Here is a 19,150-nt window from a genome sequence, read left to right as displayed (position 1 = left end):
TACAGGGACAGTCTCCCTGGAGCAACTTAGGGTTAAGTGTCTTGCTCAGGGACACAATTGGTAGTAAGTGGGATTCGAACCCGGGTCTTCTGGTTCATAGGCGAGTGTGTTACCCACTAGGCTACTACCACAATCTGATTGGTCAAAACAAGTGGGGAAGTGCCTCTTGTACCTATAAAAATATAACAAGGTAGTATCTTCAAATGATAGAAGAGTTCATTACCCTGAGCCTAAATACGAATAAAAGAAGAAATAACCGAGGAATTCATAGTCCTTAAAGGGAATGAAGGGCTCCCATTAGTCAACACCACGGCTGTCGGAGCCAGACAGCAGTGCCACCCCTGCTTTTTGACCCGGTGCGAGATGAATGAATGGATGAGTTTTCCCCCCTCAGCGCAACGTTAATTTAATGATGAGGTGTGGCCCCAATGGTCGGCCACGCATCTGAATAAAGTCATTGTTATCAAGTCCCCAGCGCACTGGGAGTGCATGAGGGCCGCCTCACCCTGTCTGGGGCTGGGCTGCGAACAGTGACATCTCTGTTAGAGACGCCGCTCCACGCTCAGACAGGGCCCCCTGGTCAGAAGATGCCGCCGGTTTTGTCAACTGAGACAATTAGAGCCCTAATTGGTTCATGCACTGTGAGTATGATGTCACGGAAAGGGTGAGTGCAAGACACACAAAAGATCTTAAAAGTGGAAATGGCGTCATATGAGCCCGGTTTTGCCAGTGCGTGAAGACCCGTACACAGATGAACAGTCTTCCCAGGGCAAAGCCTCACTGAGCAAAAAAAAAAACGAATTTTACCACAGCGCAACACATACTGCTGACTTCAAATAAAATCAGCCAATTAAACACACAGCTTAATTACAGTGGAAGGTAAAACCATTGTGCCACCGGATTTCTGAAGGGGAAACAGACATCCAAAGCTTCAAACATGACTGTTGAGTTTCCTCAAGAGCCAAAGTTCCAATTTGTACTGTCCTTTACGGTTAAACTGATATTTACACATTTAGCCTGAATGGAAAGAGACAAGATATAATGGAGCTGGACACTTCACAGCGTCTTGGTGAAGGACTAGCTGTTCACTTTGACTGCTCCAGATGCTGCATGCATGATAAAATGACACCGGGACGGTCTGCTTGTGGAGTGTCGGGATGCCCACCACAAGTACAACAAACACAGGGACAAAGAGGGGGAAAATGGGGATTAACGCGAACCCTGAAATACCGCGGTGACACAAGCGTTCTATACACGCGGCACAGACAGGCCAGTCCGAGTACAGGCCGAGTTTAATATGCAAGCGCGGAGAATGGCTGCTGCGGCACTGGAATCGGTGGCAAGTAAACTGACAGCGTGGATAGTGCTGGGAGACAGCGCACAGAATCGAAGCGGGTTACATAAGAGCGGCAGCCACTAATCTCCTCTGTTCGAGGCAGAGCGGGCCCCTCTCATCATCCAAGACAAATCAGATTTCCCACTGCGCAAGGCCTGACAAAGCCCGTACTGTATTTACACCGACCAGGAAACTCGCACATCCACTTTTCACGGGTCTTTTAACGCAGACGTCCCACATGTCGAGTCTAAAACCGTCTCGCGCAACTCCCCGAGGTATCACGATGCACCCGGCAGACCAGGGTGTCGAAAGTACTATAAAGGCAAAGAAAAGAAAAGAGGGAAAAAAAAAACTGCTAAAAGAAGCCGAGCTCGTTTCCAGGGAGTAATCATGCAGAAGTGCTTTGTGAAATCCCCCTTTTGCACAGAACTCATTATCTCGACCGGTAGGGGACTGTTCCTTGCGCATCTGTCAGGCCGGCTCCTCGTCAGGTTCCGTGCACGAGTCCAAAGTGGGTCAGCAGCGCCCACCAGGACACAATGTCCGTCTCTCACCTGTCCAGAGTCATTGGGTTTTGCACTCTGGTGCGAATGCGGCAGGCCACCTCAGGCTGCTCACGAGATGGGAAATCTCTCTTCGTCAGGTCTGGTTTACCCACATACCTCCAGTTTTCATAATCATATTATACATGGGAAGGATGCTATACACAAAACACCACAAAGTCATGAACATTGGGTTTTTTTATATTTTTGCAATGGGTGGTAAATATTTGTCAGCGCTTCATGGAAACCGTATTCATGATGGAAGGGCCCTCTTAGAAGGACAGTCATCCAAGAAAGGTTTGAGGGACACAATGAGTTTGACTTTTTTTTTTTTCTCAAATCTCAATCAACCCTCTGTGAAATATGCTGGAAAAAAACAAATCGGAGGCACCACTGGATTTAAAAGGACTTGCTATTGAAGGTTATGTGCCAGATACCACAACATACCTTCTGGTGCCTAGTGGAGTTTATGCCTCAAATGGTCAGGGCATTTCTGGCAGCCAAAGGCAACCTACTCAATATTGGGTGCTCATATGGGATCTATACAGTCTTTCAATCTATTCACCTAGATGAACATGCCCATATTTCTTCAGATTCTTAAGGACAAGATCATGTTTTTTATCAATAGGTAACAGATTTAAGGAATTAGCATGTGATTAGGTCCATTCTCAAAAGCTTCCACGAGAAAGAACAATAGGAGGATCATCTGTGATTAGCATGCAATCCACAGCAGATGCCCAACACTGATCCAGTCTTTCAGAAATGCTTTCTTACGCCATCTTATCTGGAGGAAGTGTTAAAACTTGGCAAATTCATAAATACAGCCCTGAATGTAGAGACGGGACTGTGTATTAAATGAAATTTAAATTTGTCACATTAAAATGCATCCATGAGGTCATTAAATATAAAGAACTATAAAGAAAAACTTTGGGCATAATACCAGTCTTCTGCACAATTTATAGAAATTAATGTGTTCCAACCCAGCCACTGGGGATGCATGTGACAGTATATTTCTTGGTGCCAGTCCCAAGACTGGGTAAATGGCAGAGTTGCATCTGGCATAAAACTTTTGCCAAGTCAATTGTGCGGAAAAACAGACTAGCTGCTGCACTTTGGCGACCCCTAAAGGGAGAGGCTGAAAGTGGTGGCCTAGTGGGTAAGAAAGTGGACCTGTAATCGGTGCCAATGAGCAAAGTATCGTCCCCACACAATGCTCCCCGGTCGCCTTTCATGGCTGCCCACTACTCAGTAAGGGTGATGGGTTAAATGCAGAGGACACATTTTGTTGTGTTCACAATGTGCTGTGCACCAATTCACTTCAAGAAGAATACATGAAATGTAGACGCTCAGCATCACTTGAATAAGAAGAATAAAAGATTAAATAGCTCCCTCTACAGTCCAACAGAAGAATTACATTACATTATTGCTGGTAAGAAATTATTCTCTCTCTCAATAACCACTTATTCCTGCTAGTCATTGCGGCTGGTGGAGCTGCAGCCCATCCCAGGTTACTGGGAGCAGGCCAGTAAGAAACTAATGCAACATTAATATGAAATATAAACAAAGCATGCATTTTTAGAAATTACATTTCATAAAAATATATACCAAAGAATTACTATATGCATAATTATTTTAATAAATGCACTTCAGCATCTTTCTTTAATTAGACATCTCCAACCCTACCAGAAATTGTGAGAAGCACTTCTATCACAATATTTCACAAACAGCATTCACAACCAGGAAAAAAAAAAAAAAAAAAAAAAAAAAGTCAACAAAACTGGTATCTGCTACAAATGTCATTTTATTATTATTTAAATAATAATGTTGAAATAAAGGGCTATGATGATCCACAGAAAAAGACATGCTTTCGTGAGTTTCAATTTTAAAACGTGTAGACATTTTCCAGCAGAAATCTATCCAGGCTGGGAAGAAGACCTCACAACAAACAAGACTTTACATTCTTCAAGTTTCCTGGTTGCTTGAGGACCATGAGCCAAATTGTCTTTTGGTCCGATTTCACGCAGTCAGAGTGTCTTATATCCAAATGGGCAGTGAATATTTTACCGAAATGAAAGTCTATTTCAAAATTTGAAAATTAAAAGATTTTTTTTATATAAAAAAACTTTCATTTCAAAAAACAAAGACCTGGATACATTTCTACCTGTCAAATTAACATTTTTACTATTTAAAAAAGGACAAAACAAACAAACAAAACAAAAAAAAAAAAAAAAAAAAAAAAACACACAAAGGAAAAGAAACTATTCTCATTATAATCATCAACTCCCTTTGGTAAAAACTGTAATAAACTGTTTTGCTTTTTTTTTTTTTTTTTTTTTCTTTCTTATTCTACCCACTAACTTTCGCCTTCCCTCACTAAGTCCACAGAAAGCCTGTAAAGTTTTACTAGCACAACAACGCTGATCTTGGTCATAAAAAAAGTCTGACAATATATACAGTTTATTTACAATATGTGAGCAATGTGTTGATAGTCCATTTGTGAGAATCCGTCTTGTGTACAAGCTGGTATATTGGCAGAGGGCATTGCCAGCAACTTTGAAAGGCTCAATGCCAGGGCGGCCAGGACCAGGTTATGACCCATAAAAGACTTTCACAATATACAATTTTACAGTTTGAGACAAAGTGGAGCTGCTTCTTTTTTCCCCCTTTACACAAACCACAACAGTGCTTTTTGCTCCCAACCCCACAATACTGCTTGTTACACAGTTATAGTTCATTTACTTCCAGAAAATAACATCTCCAGAAAACACAGTATGTCTTCTTTGTTCTATGTTTTGGGTCATTCTAAAGATTAGTGATCGACCTCTGCAGCACTTTGTCATGGCAGGATAAATATCAGCTTATCCTTCTCATTTACAAGTTAAGTGCACTTACAGTTTCCCCAAAACTTACACATATACCATATCACGCCCGCTACAACATTTAGTTAAAGGGGCATATATTTTTATATATTTATTTACACTGTTATCTTGCCTCGCTGGTCTTGTTCACATTAAACCAGTCAATCCATGGTCTCATGTTCTGAACTAGCCGATCCTACACGTCACACACGCACTATGGTCCTTAAGTGACTGTGGTTTGGTTTGCTTAATTAAGCGCTCAGTTCAGGGCAGGTGGGCTCTTCACTGACTGGTTGGTTACAATGTTTTGGCACTGAGGGCTCTTGCAAGAGCAGGAACAGCTAAAAACACTGTTAAAAAAAACTGAGTTCCACCAGTCGCCTCTGGCACCACATGACAGCTACAATGGCTTGTGCTTTCATGTCACCCTTGTAAAGTTGTTGGTAAGCCCTTTCCTATTCTACCTGTGACCCTCCCCTGTTACCCTCCCTGACCCCTTCACCCCCTTAGTGGGGAATATAAGAACCTTAGCTGGCCCGCCCGGACCCTGTGAGAAGGGTGGGTTACGGTGCTTTGTGGGATGTGCCATATTTGACTCGGTACTTGTTGATGTTCATGAAATGAAGGACCTCTGGCTCGCAGGTGGTGGAGCAGGGCACAAGGCCCTTGCGCCCATCTCCCATAAGCCATTTGGTCGTTTCAGCTGCCATGTCATGGGTGACGTTATCTTTCACCCAGGAGTCCACCCAGGCCTGGAAGCGCTGGTGTAGCCGTGTGCTCACCCTTTCGTGGGACTACAGGCAAAATCAAAAAGAACAGATTTTAGTCAGTTATGTACAATAGGGTACATAACAGCATTATTTTTTAATTGCATTGCCTAAAAATCTGAGCACTAATATCAGCCAATTTAGAGCGACATGCACTTGCATTGACACCGTTTCCGGAATCAGCATCATAAAGATGTACCTGTCTGTCAGTTGGAATGATGTATGAAATCAGAATTGTCTTTAGCCTTATTCTGGACTTAACCAAATATTAGATCAGCATTGTCTATATACTTAAATAAATATACTTATAGACTCGTTAAATAAAGGAAAAAAGGCCCCAAAGCGCAATCAAGTTTATATTTCAAATACAGGAAAAGTGATCAACTGTCATCCTGACTTCCTGTCTATTAGAATAGAGACACGTCAACGTTATGTATGGCACATGATGTGCAGTAAAAATTGGATTATGTTGAAAAAAACACACACACTTTAATAATTAAAAAAATATCATTATAATAGTCAATTATACTAGTGTATTGTTAACAAAATAATGTTGCACATCATCTTTACTTGTTCATTTTACACGTTTCGAAATGTGCTGGATTTTATTGTACTGTTTCTGTGTATTCAGTAGTCATGGGGAAGGGTGGAATTTGAAACCTGAAACCCTTCCTCTGTCTTACCTGGTGAGCTCGCAGCAGGGCAGTGCGCCGATACATGTAGTCCTCAGACTTACACACATATACCATCTTGTAGGAGTTGAGTTTGAACATGCACTCCATTTTCATGTTCTCTGCGTTCTCCTTCTTTCCGCCCTCTTTAAGCTCCTTCTCCTGCTGCTCTCGTCCTCTCTGGCACTTCCGTATCCGCCGCAGGTTCCTGTGTGACGCAGGGCCACAGTTAGTTGCCTGTTTCAGAGCAACGTTCTTCCTCAGGGCTACAATTGTCTAAAGCAATTAATGGAACTATCATCATGAAAAAGCCAACCTTGGCAAGAACACAGGCTTTTGCGCGAGGTGCTCACGAAGTTCTGTGGACGTGGCTTCAGCATTCAGGTACCGACCCACATAATCAGACCAGCGCTATGTTTAAATGAGGAATAAATTAGTAAACAGAGCTCATTTACAGGAAGACAGTAAAACAGACGTCTTTAAAAGCTGCTACACTTAACTCACCTCAGTGTCTGCTGGTTCATCAGAGTTCTCCTCCTCTGTGTCCAGCAGGTCAACCGTGAGCTGCACATTTGCCCGGTTCTTCAGAAACATCAGCTGCAGAGAAGCAGAGAGCATGTCAAAGCCAGACATACGAGGCAAACCTGCCACAAACAGCCAGACAGCGAGGTGGACGCACCTTGAAGCAATTCTCGTCAGCCATCAGTTGCTCGGCCTTGCGCTGGTAGGCTCCTTCAGCAGAGGATCTGGATGCTTGAGTGGAGAGGGGACCTCCGGTGGCCCCACTGCCACACTCAGCTAAGTACAGGTCAGTCACCTGAACGCAGATCTCATCACTCACTATGTGCTGCAGCTGCAGGAACAGAGAGAGAGAGAGAGAGAGCACCAGACGGAGACACAGTGGTGTCAATATGGTTTCAGTTTGTGTTTAACATGGAAAAATTACTGATCATGTGAAACATGTACAAGGCACCATTTCCAAATTATAACTCACAGAGTTATTATAAAAACAGACAGGTTTCTCTCAATCTTGCCATATTTAGTTGTTGTGGTTTTTCATTGTGATGCACAGAATCACACAGCACATGATGCAGACAACGAAATGTGTTCTTTGCATTTAACCAGTCACCCTTAGTGAGCGGTGGGCCCGGGGCGCAGTGTGTGGGATGGGATTTGAATCAGCAAACTCTCGGTTACCTACTACGCCACCACTGCCTAATAATTAATAACATAATTCCGGACCTGATGCCAGTTCCACGTCCCAGGAAATTCAGGGTGTAAAGAATAATGAAGACAAAAAAATGTATATTTATAGAAAACTTTTAGCATGGCGAATAAATGGTTTTTTAGCCAACATTTAAAACATATAATCATGGGGGTTGATGAGGCATGGAGGCGAGACTGCAGCATTTCAAACACAGCCGCTCACCTGTCTGACGATGCTCTGTATAAGCTTGTCCATGGTGAAGGCTACGTAGGCGTGGATGGTGAACATCTCTCTCAAAGAGTCCTCATAGTGCGATGCCTCCATGTTCCCATCCAGCAGGTTCCGCACCATATCCAGGAAGGCTGAGTAGTAATCCTCCACTTCAATGTCCACTGCAGTGCACAGAGATCACAAATTACACAGAGCGAGGGTTCTCAAAGAAGCCTTGCAACACACTCAGCTATGCGGGTCTATGATCGGTAAGACACAAAAGTCGCAACACTTGCTACCATTGTGGCCCTGAATGATTATTTTTGAGTTGGTACCTGTAACTACTGATAGGGTGGTAGTAGCCGAGTGGGTAACACACTCAACTATGAACCAGAAGACCCAGGTTCAAATCCCACCTACTACCATTGTGTCCCTGAGCAAGACACTTAACCATGAGTGTCTCCAGGGGGGGGGCTGTCCCTGTAACTACGGATTGTAAGTTGCTCTGGATAAGGGCGTCTGGCAAATACTGTAAATGTACTGATAAGTCACTCTGGACAAGACATGGCATGAATGTTAATGTAAAACAGAAATCATTAGGCTTGCAGAAAATGAGAAAACTAATGAGCGGCGACAGAGTGGAAGGCTGAATACTTACTGGGCTCCTTCAGTCGAAGCTGGATGGCAGGGTTGTCATTTTTGTCCCGTCTGAGGCCCAGGACCTCCCTTTCCCAGTCCTTCTCTCGCAGGTCCTCCTCAATCTGCTTCTCAGCTTGTGTGTAGAGGCGCAGCAGGCGTGAGCACAGGGTCTGGTGCAGCCGCAGGAAGATGTACCAGTTGTTGTTAACGTAGAAGAGGTTGTAGGCCTCCTCGCAGCTGCGCAGCTTCTGTGCGGCGGAACTGCTGAAGAGAAGTTTGGACTTGGAGGGGCTGTTGCCACCACCCACACCGTTGTGTTTTTTGGCACCGTTCTCATCAATCTCCATCTCCTCTTCCTCCTCCTCTTCCTCCACGTCAGACAGCTCCCCACGCTGGGAGAAGAGCATGTCGGGGATGAAGTGGTAGACGATCTGCTTGATCTTGTACTTGTCTTCCTTCTGAATACTGGTCTGCCTCTTCACGTGATGGATGATGAGAGCGGCGGCATCTTCCAGGATCTGCCTGTCTTCATAAGTCAGGGTGAGGTGGGGGCCGGTGGACAGGGAGCCATTTTCATCTGATATTTGTTCCTGACGCTGGAAAATATTATTCAATTTATCTTTATGAAATCAGAAACTTCAAAACTATTAATTTAATTAATTCCCCTTGGGAGCGAAAAATGCTAACCTCATCGTAAATACTCTCAATTTCATTCAGGAGAGTCTTGGACCGTAACACCTTGGTGTCATTCTGTTTGAAGTTGATGCCTTGGTGGTCCAGAGACTTCAGGTAATACTTCTCATTCTGCTCCCTCCATATCTTGTTAAAGCCCCGCTGGGCTTCCCGCCACTCCTCGTCTTTAGTCTTTAGCCTGAGGACCCCAGTACAGCAGAGATTAATACCATAGTGCATTTACGGCTGGGTGGAACTGCAGTAGGTGGGGTCAGGAATTTGTGAATCTGGACTAATTAATAAACATCATGCTAATGTGTGCATTTTCCCACAATGTGGTGCAATGTTCTCCCCAAAAATGTGTTATTATCACAAGCTTTTGGTTTGGTCTGCAAAATGGAGAATCCATCAGGGTTTTGAAAATACATTTTCCAACAATCATTTTCATGGATTCTGAGTTTGAAGCTCAAGCTTCAGGTTTCAAAGTGAGGCCAAATTCTCTCTGGTGGAAGTTACACTTTAAAGACTCACTAGCCAGTGAAAATTGAAGAACAAGAAAACATTATTGTCGATGTTCGCAGTTGCAATGCGCCTCACCTCCTCAACACGATTGGGACAGAAACAGCTGGGTTCCTTTTCAGGCCATCAATGATGTCAGGGGCCTTGTCACCGTATATCCTCTGGATGGCCTTGCGATGAATAACCTCAGAGGAGCCACCCAGCGTATTGTCCAGGTGGAACTTAGCCTGTTCTTCGGCAGACATTCGGGACAGCTTCTTCTGCACAGTCTCGAGAACCCGAATGGTGGCCAGGTTGGTCTCCAGCACCACATCCAGCTGCAGACAGTGGAAAAAGCAGCAGGGTTACATTAAGATTACAAAAAACAGCAAATTAAAGACTCTTCAAACCCTCTACTGCCATGTTTACTACAAATCAAACTTTATACACTTCAGTGGTAGTGGTAGGGGTGTAGTAGCCTATGGGACAAGGCATGCCTATGCCAGAAGACCAAAGTCACAAGTTCAGACCCCACTTCCTACCATTGTGTCCCTGAGCAAGACACTTAACCCTGAGTGTCTCCAGTGGGGCTGTATCAGTCACTACTGATTATCAGATGCCCTTATTCAATGCAACTTACAAATGCTGTAAATGTAACAAAATAATCGGTAAGAAAACCAAGAGATCTTAAGGAACAGTAAAAATATTTAGCACAATTTCTGTTTTTCTCATGTGCAATATTTGTATATATGTACATTTACATATGTTATGTATACAGACGTACACAAATATATTTTTTCTATGTATATATATATTTTTAATACTCTCATCCACCATTTTTTCAGTTTGTTTCCAGACTATTTATTTGTATATTATATTATACAGTCAGCATATTCTTTATGCTATATTTTTGCTGCTGTCCACTTTCTGCTGTGACAAAGTCAATTTCCCCACTTGTGGTACTAATAAAGGATCATCTTATCTTTTTCTGATGCTCCTTACCTCAAAGCGCTCATCTTCACAGCGGTAGATGTGCTCCTCATACTGAGTCTTCTTTGAGCTAACAAATGTTGAGTCCTCTGACCAAGAGGGAAATGACACCCATGTGTCATTCAGAACCTAACCAGGACAGGAAAAAAAATGATGACCAATGTATTTCCCAAGCCAATGTCATTGTGAATTCAGACATAATTTTCTAAACTGTGAGAACCACTCACGTCCATATTTTTAAGTTACAGAACCTCAGCATGGATAAATTATCAACAACTAACCTCTTTGCAGAGGGGCGTTCGGCCTGTGCACTTGGGCTGCTGGTAGCTTTTGGGAAGTGCTCTGTAACTTGACCCAAGCCTCTTACAAGAGGCGTAGTCGATCTCCATAGCAATCCCCTCAGTGGCTCGCTCTTTGGGGTACGTCTCAATATGGGACATTTCTTTGTAGCCAAGAAAGTTCTTGAGCCAGGTAAAAAGTTCTGGGAATTTCCTATGTGGGACAGACAAACATGACAGAGACTATGTAAAATAACATTAGTCTGTCATACACAGAAATAGAATTACCCCAATTAAGGCCTATATTCAAATATGCAAGGCACACAGTTTGACTCACCCTAAGAACGGCATCACCAACTGCACCAGCTCAGCTCGAGAGATCACCTCCTGATTAAAGATGACTAGGCACCGCAAGAAGTTCTCATAGGCCTCGGCACTCCGCAGGGCCTTACGCACCTATGCACATAAAGAACTAATCTTAGAAGTTCTTCAGTGATGGCACCATAGCCAGAACCTCACTGGATCCACATTCGCACAACAAAGGCAGCAATGGACCAGATGGAAAGATGTGCTTAAAAACACAATCATTTCCAGTATTGTATCTTCCTGTTTACACAAACATAATATGATTTGCACAATGACAAAACCATACTGGGACTAATAAAGGCAAACAAAACAGAGCTTTTGAATGTGAAGAGCCCTCTTGTGGCCCAAAGATGAACTTGATCACAAAAAAAACATACATTTTATCAAATTGCTTAATAACTTTATCCTTCTCTCAAAGCATCTGTGATAGTGTAGTAATAGCTTTTTTTCCTGCAGTTCATCTCACAATTTCTGTTTTATAAAAGAAATAAATGTAATATTTTGAGGGCTGATAACTGATACATAAATACAGTGCACAAATGCCAGCATATCAGACCACCCAGGGATTCACCAATGATGAACTACAACAGGTATAAAATGACAATTCAAGTATACCTTCTCAAAGAACTGAGACTCCGTTCCAACTCCGTGCTTGCTGGTCTCTGCTAGAGATCCATCTTTCAGCACCTTGAGCTTTTTCTGGGAAAGATATTCAGATGTTAACTACTGCCAAGCAATGCACATTAGTGCCTAAACAAATGCCACGAATATAAGAACATAACTTATGGTGAGACGGCATACCTTCACTGGAGGTGTGGTTCCAGGCCCAGAGGGTCTACGGATCTGGCAACCATTCTGATTGGGCCGCTGTTTGTTATTGAGCTGAAGCTTCTTCACAGTGCCCCCATGATCATTGCGTACAGATTCTGCCTTCTCTGCAGTAGTCTTACTTAGCAGCTAGAAAAAAAAAGGTTTGGGGGGGAATATGACATTAGAACATGGAAAGGTGAAGCTTTTCCTCCAGCCTGTGACACTTCCATCTGTCTATTACTCACTGCTGAACTATTGGCATCAGGCAGGAACTGGCCGAACTCTGACAGAAGGTCCTCCTGGTTCTTGAAGAGTCGCGCAACCTGAGCGTAAACCTCCTGCTCAGTGAGAGCTGGGGTGTAGTTCCCACCAGCCTCCTTAGCATTTCGCTGCTCTTTCTGCAAGGAAACAACAACCTATAATACCAATATAAATTTTAATACTTTTTACCAGTCAACTGATAATGCTGGCACCTTCCAAAGTCTACTTAAAACAACTAATGCATTCTCGCAAATGCTTTATATGGAAAATAATGCTAATGAGAAAGCAAGTTGGGTGTCCACGCTTGCCTGATAGGTGTGCAAGATCTCCAGAAAAGCTTTGTAGATGTCTGGTTGTCCTTGGAAACGGTTCTTGATTTTGTTGACGTAGCTGATGGCATGGTTAAACTCAACAGGCTGGTTGTTCTGTAGGGGTGTGGCATTAGGAGTGCTGCTGACTTGGGTGTGGGGCTGCAGTGGTGGAGATCTTGGAGAGGCATATGGCGGAATGGACGGATTGGGTTGGCTGCTTGGGGTCAGAGCTGGAGACTGCAGTGGTTGCTGATGAGAGCAGCAGAGTTGATTCAATAGCTGAAATCTATTTGTGTATATAAAAAAAGTGAAATAAACTGCTCACCTTGTTAGTCTTGGGGGAAGGCTGTGCAGGGGGAGCTGGTGCAGTGGTCGTAGTAGGACCAGCCAGTGGTGTCTGGGGCTGGGCTGGTGCTACAGGTGGGATATTTTGGACTGAGATCCCGTGGGGGGTGATGTGGTGGATCTGTCCTGGGGTGGTTACATTAACCAGGTCATTGGTCTGCACCTCAATCTTGTAACCAGGAGGCAAAAAAGTATTGAATCCCATGATGAGGTCAGGGTGGCCTTTGAAAAGCTGAGACACCCTGCTGATTACCCCTGGTGTGTCAATGCTGTGGAAACGGCAAAAAAGCTCAATTTAAAAAAAAAAAAAACTTCAACTCAGACAAGATACAACTCAAACCTCAAGTACGCTCACCTCTGAGATTTGAACTCCTTCATTATGTCAAGGAAATCATTGTAGACTTGTGGTTGACTCCCAAACTGTAGTTTTACTTGGTCCAGATAAGACAAAGCATCCTCAACCTGAGACAAACGGATTGGAATAGAAGAACGAAAACAAATCCATGACATTAGATTATTAGAAAAATACATTATTGTAATAAAAAAAAAACGTTTTTTTTACTTAAACAAGAGATAAAGAAACAGAAGCAAAAGAGTAAAAAATGAACAATTATGATACTATGAACACATGATAAAAGTGATACTGAAGAACATGATTAATCAATGAATCCACATACAAAAAAATTAATGAACATGAATGGATATTTCTAAAAAGGTGGATTGTGCTCACCTAACCCGAGGTTATAAACCATTGGAGAAATCAAACATGCACATGTAAATCAAATTATCAACAAAATGCTTAAAACACTGTACAGTGGGCACACAAAAGCATGAGGTCAAAGTAAAAAAAGTGCATTTTAATGACCCTTTGGATTATTTGTTTGTTTTCAATAGTACACAAACACATTACATCTCTACTCTAAAAGGAAATTGACTCAATGGTCTTTCAATTAAATTATTTTTAGCAATATGACTTTCAGGAGCATGAAAAAAATACCTGACATGCTGAGCTTAGGTCAATTAGAAAGTACAGATTACTAAAATGTTATTACTGTTTTAGAACACCTCATAGAAGTTGGTGCCTGCTATGTTTATATCAAGGATTGTGTATTATACTGTGCTCATGAAATCTCTAATGGAAGTGGGGTCTTCACCTTAAGTCTCTGGAACTGCTGCTGACCCTGGGCCGAGGCAGGAGGCGCAGGGGGGTGAGCGTGTCCCTGAACCACAGATGGCCCGTGAGACTGAACAGCTGTGTTGTGGTGGTGGGAGCCACTGTGCATGGCAGGGTTAGGGGTGTGTCCATGACTGCTGGAACTCTGTGCCACTGTTGGAACCTGCTGAGCATTAAGGCAGATCTAAAAGAAGTGTTCAAGACCATTTTTAGCAACAACTGGTAAGAAAAGCCTAAATATCCAGTTTCCGATTTATCAGGAACATTTTCACACCTGGTACCCTTGTGGAACTGGATACTGGATACCAGGGGTAGGCTGCATAGTGTCTGCCACAGCGTCATACACAGCTGGCGCAGGGGCCAGAACACGATGCTGGAAAGTCTCCGTTTTGCCGGTGAGCCGACGTGGCTGGGATGGGAAGATCAGTTCCTGTTCATCCAACCGCCGCTTCATTTTGAACACATACTCGTGGGGGCTTCTAGACCTGTGAACACAAAATGGGAAAATCATCTATAAAGCTGTGGCCTATCAAGCGATGACACAGTTAATACAACTCATTCAATATTAAGACACTATGGGGTCTGAGGAGAGCACACACCTGCCTTAATGTCTTAATTCATGTCTTTTATTGCATTAAAACAAACAAAACAAAACCGGACCGCTGTTTTGATGTAATGTTCAAGAAGTCATACCCAAAACTGCAGGTATTCACTAATTAATTCATATTAATCTGGCGCGCAGTAAGGACGATTAGCATTTTTCTTTAATCATAGTGGGGGGTATTTTACAGCAGGTTAAATATATATATATACACACACACACAGGCTGATCTTAGCATCCTCGTGCTTGCTGCGCCGCACGTAACTTGTATTGATCCGCTGCATCGGTATTTTATTCAGCCACGAAAGGTGGAGTGGGGTAGTGACCGCGACCGCTCGCGTTAACGGGTGCGTGGGGTCGACGCCGGGTCCTCTGGTGAAGTGCGCCTGTGAGGAGGAACCCCAGCGACACACTGCAGAACAAAGTGTGACGTCATCGCGCCACTAGTGCTGGCGTACGCGGCGCGCTTAGCCGCGCTAGCTGGGTTGTCAAACCCTCGATTCCTGCACGGTTTACCGCTTCGTTTAAGCGAAGCGACGGCATTTTTTCCCTTTTTTCTCTCCCTCCCCGTCTCTGTATGTGAGATCTACGACTAGTCGAAGTAATCTCATCGTTCCAAACACGTAGCTAATAGCTAACAAACAAACTACAGACTAGCTTGCTTGCTTATACGTGGACTTGATTCTACATTTGGACATTTTAACCAAGAGAAATATATATATAAATATATGTCTGGAACGGTAGTTGTAAATCAGAGCTGGTTTAAACACAACGCGAAGGACGGGAAACCCCAGTGTTCTTGGTATAAAAAAAAAAAAACTAGCTCGCACGTTAGCGGGCTAGTTAGTTAGCGCTGCCAGCACATGCACTAACAGCTCGGCGTCCCACGAGAGCAGCCACGGCAGGTTCGCCGGATAATAAAACCCTCGTTTCAAATCCATCTGTGTGGTTTTTTTTTCCGTCCCCGCGATTCCCCGCGTAGCCCGGGCAGACACCGCCCCCAGCCCGGGTTTTGCTCAGGCACCGCATTCAAACCGCCGAGCCAGTCAGCGGTTCGCTCGTTCGGATGAAAACTCACACGCGAAATCCACGAGCTGCAGCAGCAGCACTCTTCACCACACTGGACATTGTTCAAGTCGACGTACGAAATGCAAGTGCTGTTGGTCTGTTTTTACACCGAGTGTCACTGCGAGTTGGTTCATCATCATCATCATTATTATTATTATCGTCTCAGGCTGGGACCGAATGGCCAGTCCCCCGTCCCCTCCCCCTCCGATTTAAGGCCTGTCACAAACTGAGAGCACCGACCTGGCGTACATGTTGCCGGATGAAACCATCTTTCAACTTTTAAACGGAGTAAAATGTACCACAAGCAGCAGCCAGTCGCGCAGAACCGCTGCTTTGGCCGCTGAGGACCAGAACAAGTGAAAACGGGGCTGAGAGCGACGTTCTCCGCGGCGCTTCGGACGGCGAGGGCCACACACGCACGAAACTCGGGGGGCAAGTTGGTTCTCTTCCGAACCAGAACCGAGCCGGACGCGTCGTCGCGAAGTGCCTTTGCGGGGGGAACGGCGCCCCACAACAGCCCGAAATCAACAGCAAACTCACCTCCCTGCACCACCGCGACTTGGTTAAACTCCAGTGATGGGTAATGTTTTCTAAAAACTCCGGGGACAATAAAAGATACTGCGGCGCGGGTCTGCGCGACATATAGCGACTTAACAATTAAAAAAGCTCCCAAAGTTAAATGATCTTTTTTTTTTTAAAAAAAGCAAGAGAGACTCAAAAGCGCAAAGGAAAATTTCTCCTCTGAAAACAACCTCCGCTCGGCGCTTCGTCGAGAGGCGTGGCTCCGACCGAGCACTTCCCTAGTCCCCGCCTCCCGACGATCGCCATTGGCTGGCGCGCGTAAAGCGCCGAGCAGGGGGAAGGCCCGCGGCGTCCATTGGCGGCTGCGTCTGTCGCTCAGAAATAAAGGCCGTACAATCGCCCGCCACTCTGTCTCTTTGCGCACACACGTACACACAGTTTGAAAGCAAAGCTCGACAAAAAGCCAAAACAGCGGGGTCTCTAGTGAACGCGGCGGAGAACTCGGCCGGGCGACATTTCGCGTTACGCTCGTTGTCCGCTGTCCCCTGATTCGGGGCAAGGAACGCGTGTTGACGGAGAGCAGGGAGGGAAAACTGTAACATGAGACCTGAATTATCGATTCGGTCCAAATAGTAAAAACTCGCGGTGAAACCAAAGTTGTTACTCACTGGTAGCATAATGAACCTAGTTTGAACATAACATAAACGAGCTGTGCTACGGGCTGGCATTGCTTGTGTGTTTTTAAGGCGAGCTCGTTCTGTTTTTTTTTTTTTTTTTTGGCACGTTTACGGCTTCGACGCCAACTTCCTGAAGTTTAAGAAACACGTGATCCGACGACATTAGCGACCCATACGTCACCGACTTCGATCACAGTTTAGCCCCGCCCCCCGTCGTCTCGCTTTCGACCAATGGGCGTCGCGCGGTCGTCGCGCACGACGCCCCGAAAAGGTGGGACCTTTAAAATAAACCCTCGCCCACGAGAGGCGGAGTCAAGCACTTGCCCGGGATTCCTAGTCCCGACCGTCCTACGATCCACAGGCAACCTTGCCAGTAAGACTACCATGTTTGTACGCGTACTTTCCGTCGTAAGGGGCGTTCTGAATCGAGATTTTGTGACCGACTGCCCTCGGTCCCTAACGACCGGGGGGGGAGTGTAGCTCGTCATGTTTACGCTCGGAAACGTACGCATAGCACAACACCGCTCTTCAATGTAAAGGTCAAATAAATAAAAAAGAAAACGAAACGTGTGTGTGTATGTATGTGTGAAAAGTTGTTTCGCTCTCGCGGCGAACCACCATTGTTCGAGGTAAACGACGTTCGGGGGTCCGGTTCGCGGTTCCCGAATCATCTGCGCCATGCACGTTTTAGGTGCCACTTTCCCTTGAACAATGGATGTTTGCCGCGATCTTCTTGTTTCGGGGTTAAACGCCGCAGCGGCTTTTGTTGTGCCCAGTGTTCGCCTGGCACCGTAGGCTGCCTGTCGCCACACCACAAGGCAACCCGACCGACCGGGAGGGCGATCGGTTCCGCGACGAGTGCTCGATTCATTCCGACCCAAAAGCGGCCGTCCTCCGCGCTCGACACCAAAGTCAAAATAGGAAATGTTTGGCTAGAGATCGCAAAAAAATATATATAATAATCGCCTCCCGGAGCACTTCGCCCGCGTTTACGAACGTCGCGCCAACGTATCCGAGTTCCTGTCGTCTGCGACACGGCGGCCGCACAAAAGTGGCCCAAATTCTTTGTTTACTTCGATATCGAGGGGCCGGGGGAAAAACGGAGAGAGAAAATGTCTAACCTGGTCAGCACGACCCCCCCCACCCCCCGATCCCCTCGCCAACTATCGGGCTGCACACACCGCGCAAGGAGGCGTGCAAAATATCCGCAGGGAGTCCGCTTCACATGCCCACAACACGCTCTTTACCCCGGCGAGAGCCGACGCTTCGGTCCGCACCGACGTCGCCGCACGTTTTCTGCTCACTTGACTGGCGAGCCTGCCTGCCTGCCTGCCCTCATCTATTTTTATTTATTTCACCAACGTCGACCAAACCACCAGAAATCTGCATCGCGACCGCGGACGTCATATAACGCCACGACACGACGGACGGTGGGAAATCGGGGGGGGAAATGTTTGGTTTAAGCAGCTGTTACATACCTCGGAAAAAGAAGCTTCTCACTCCGGATTCGTGTTTGTAACAAAATAGTTGGAAACGCCCCTCTCCGCTCCCATTGGTCGACGGGACGTGTTACGTCAGAGGTATTTAAATATGACCCGCCAAATGCTGGGTTTACTTTGCTGGCGTTCGTCTTCGTTTATAGTGACTCGATCGGGCCGCTGGACCACTTGGCCAATCCTGCACCAAATCTTAATTTCTTCTCCTGGCCTGTAATGCGGGTGCGTTTGCACTCGCTGCATTCTGATTTCAAATTTCTGAGCTATAAACTTGAAAAGCGTGACTCCTCAAAGGATTATCAGCTTTCCTGGGCTTCTCACGCTGTTCGAAACAGCACAGTCACTTCTGAAAGGTCGAAATGACGAGTCTGGAATAACGTGAACTTCGAAACTAACAAGTAGAACCAAAATGTTTGAACGATTCAAACAAAATGCAGAATCAAGGGGTTTCTAAAACGAGGCCTGCAATATTTTAACAAAATTGTTCGAATAATTGAATGGGTGAATACATAAATAAATCTCCTCCACTAATCATTTACATTTACAGCACTTATCAGACGCGCTTATCCAGAGCGACTTACAATCAGTAGTTACAGGGACAGTCCCCCCTGGAACAACTTAGGTTTAAGTGTCTTGCTCAGGGACACAATGGTAGTAAGTGGGACCGGCCTGTATATGATTTAGAAATGTACGGAATGTAATGACACAATTATTCATTTCTAATCACTTACTCTATTATCAGGAACAGCAATGCAGTTTGTGGCTCAGTTAATATTTTTCTTTAAGCCAAAATGACTTAAATGTTGTTGATGTTGTGCACCGTCGCTGAAATAATTACCCAGCAATTTTTT

The 19,150-nt window shown here is 44.9% G+C and overlaps 1 protein-coding gene across 9 annotated transcripts; it reads right to left on the bottom strand.

Annotated features, from left to right (window-relative positions):
- Positions 1–4,193: 4,193 nt before the first annotated feature.
- sin3aa (SIN3 transcription regulator family member Aa) lies at positions 4,194–18,332 on the bottom strand. 9 transcript variants are annotated; one of them, XM_028958870.1, is made up of 21 exons: positions 18,282–18,332; positions 14,210–14,420; positions 13,916–14,101; positions 13,117–13,223; positions 12,742–13,030; positions 12,414–12,665; positions 12,090–12,260; positions 11,836–11,991; positions 11,650–11,733; positions 11,006–11,124; positions 10,672–10,882; positions 10,403–10,519; positions 9,500–9,738; positions 8,918–9,101; positions 8,250–8,826; positions 7,604–7,773; positions 6,854–7,027; positions 6,679–6,771; positions 6,491–6,585; positions 6,187–6,382; positions 4,194–5,530 (listed from the first exon to the last, which is right to left on the bottom strand). In XM_028958870.1, the coding sequence occupies exons 2-21, from the start codon at positions 14,387–14,389 to the stop codon at positions 5,300–5,302; spliced, it is 3,831 nt and encodes a 1,276-aa protein (XP_028814703.1). In that variant the 5' UTR covers positions 14,390–14,420; positions 18,282–18,332; the 3' UTR covers positions 4,194–5,299. The 9 variants fall into 9 exon arrangements, with proteins under 9 accessions (XP_028814703.1, XP_028814705.1, XP_028814704.1 ...); XM_028958872.1 differs by lacking the exon at positions 18,282–18,332 and adding an exon at positions 18,051–18,157; XM_028958871.1 differs by lacking the exon at positions 18,282–18,332 and adding an exon at positions 16,145–16,355.
- Positions 18,333–19,150: the final 818 nt, after the last annotated feature.

This window comes from Denticeps clupeoides, chromosome 17 (genome assembly GCF_900700375.1).
Source record: "Denticeps clupeoides chromosome 17, fDenClu1.1, whole genome shotgun sequence".
NCBI classification, from domain to species: domain Eukaryota; kingdom Metazoa; phylum Chordata; class Actinopteri; order Clupeiformes; family Denticipitidae; genus Denticeps; species Denticeps clupeoides.
Note: the sequence above shows the minus strand (reverse complement) of the source record. Positions and strands in the feature narration are given on the sequence as shown.

Coding starts and splice junctions, on each gene's coding strand:
- sin3aa (XM_028958866.1), bottom strand. CDS start 15,664: ATGTCCAGTGTGGTGAAGAGTGCTGCTGCTGCAGCTCGTGGATTTCGC. Junction 10,520..10,671: donor GAACGCCCCTCTGCAAAGAG/GTTAGTTGTTGA, acceptor TGTCCTGGTTAG/GTTCTGAATGACACATGGGT. Junction 6,772..6,853: donor CTGACGAGAATTGCTTCAAG/GTGCGTCCACCT, acceptor GCTTCTCTGCAG/CTGATGTTTCTGAAGAACCG.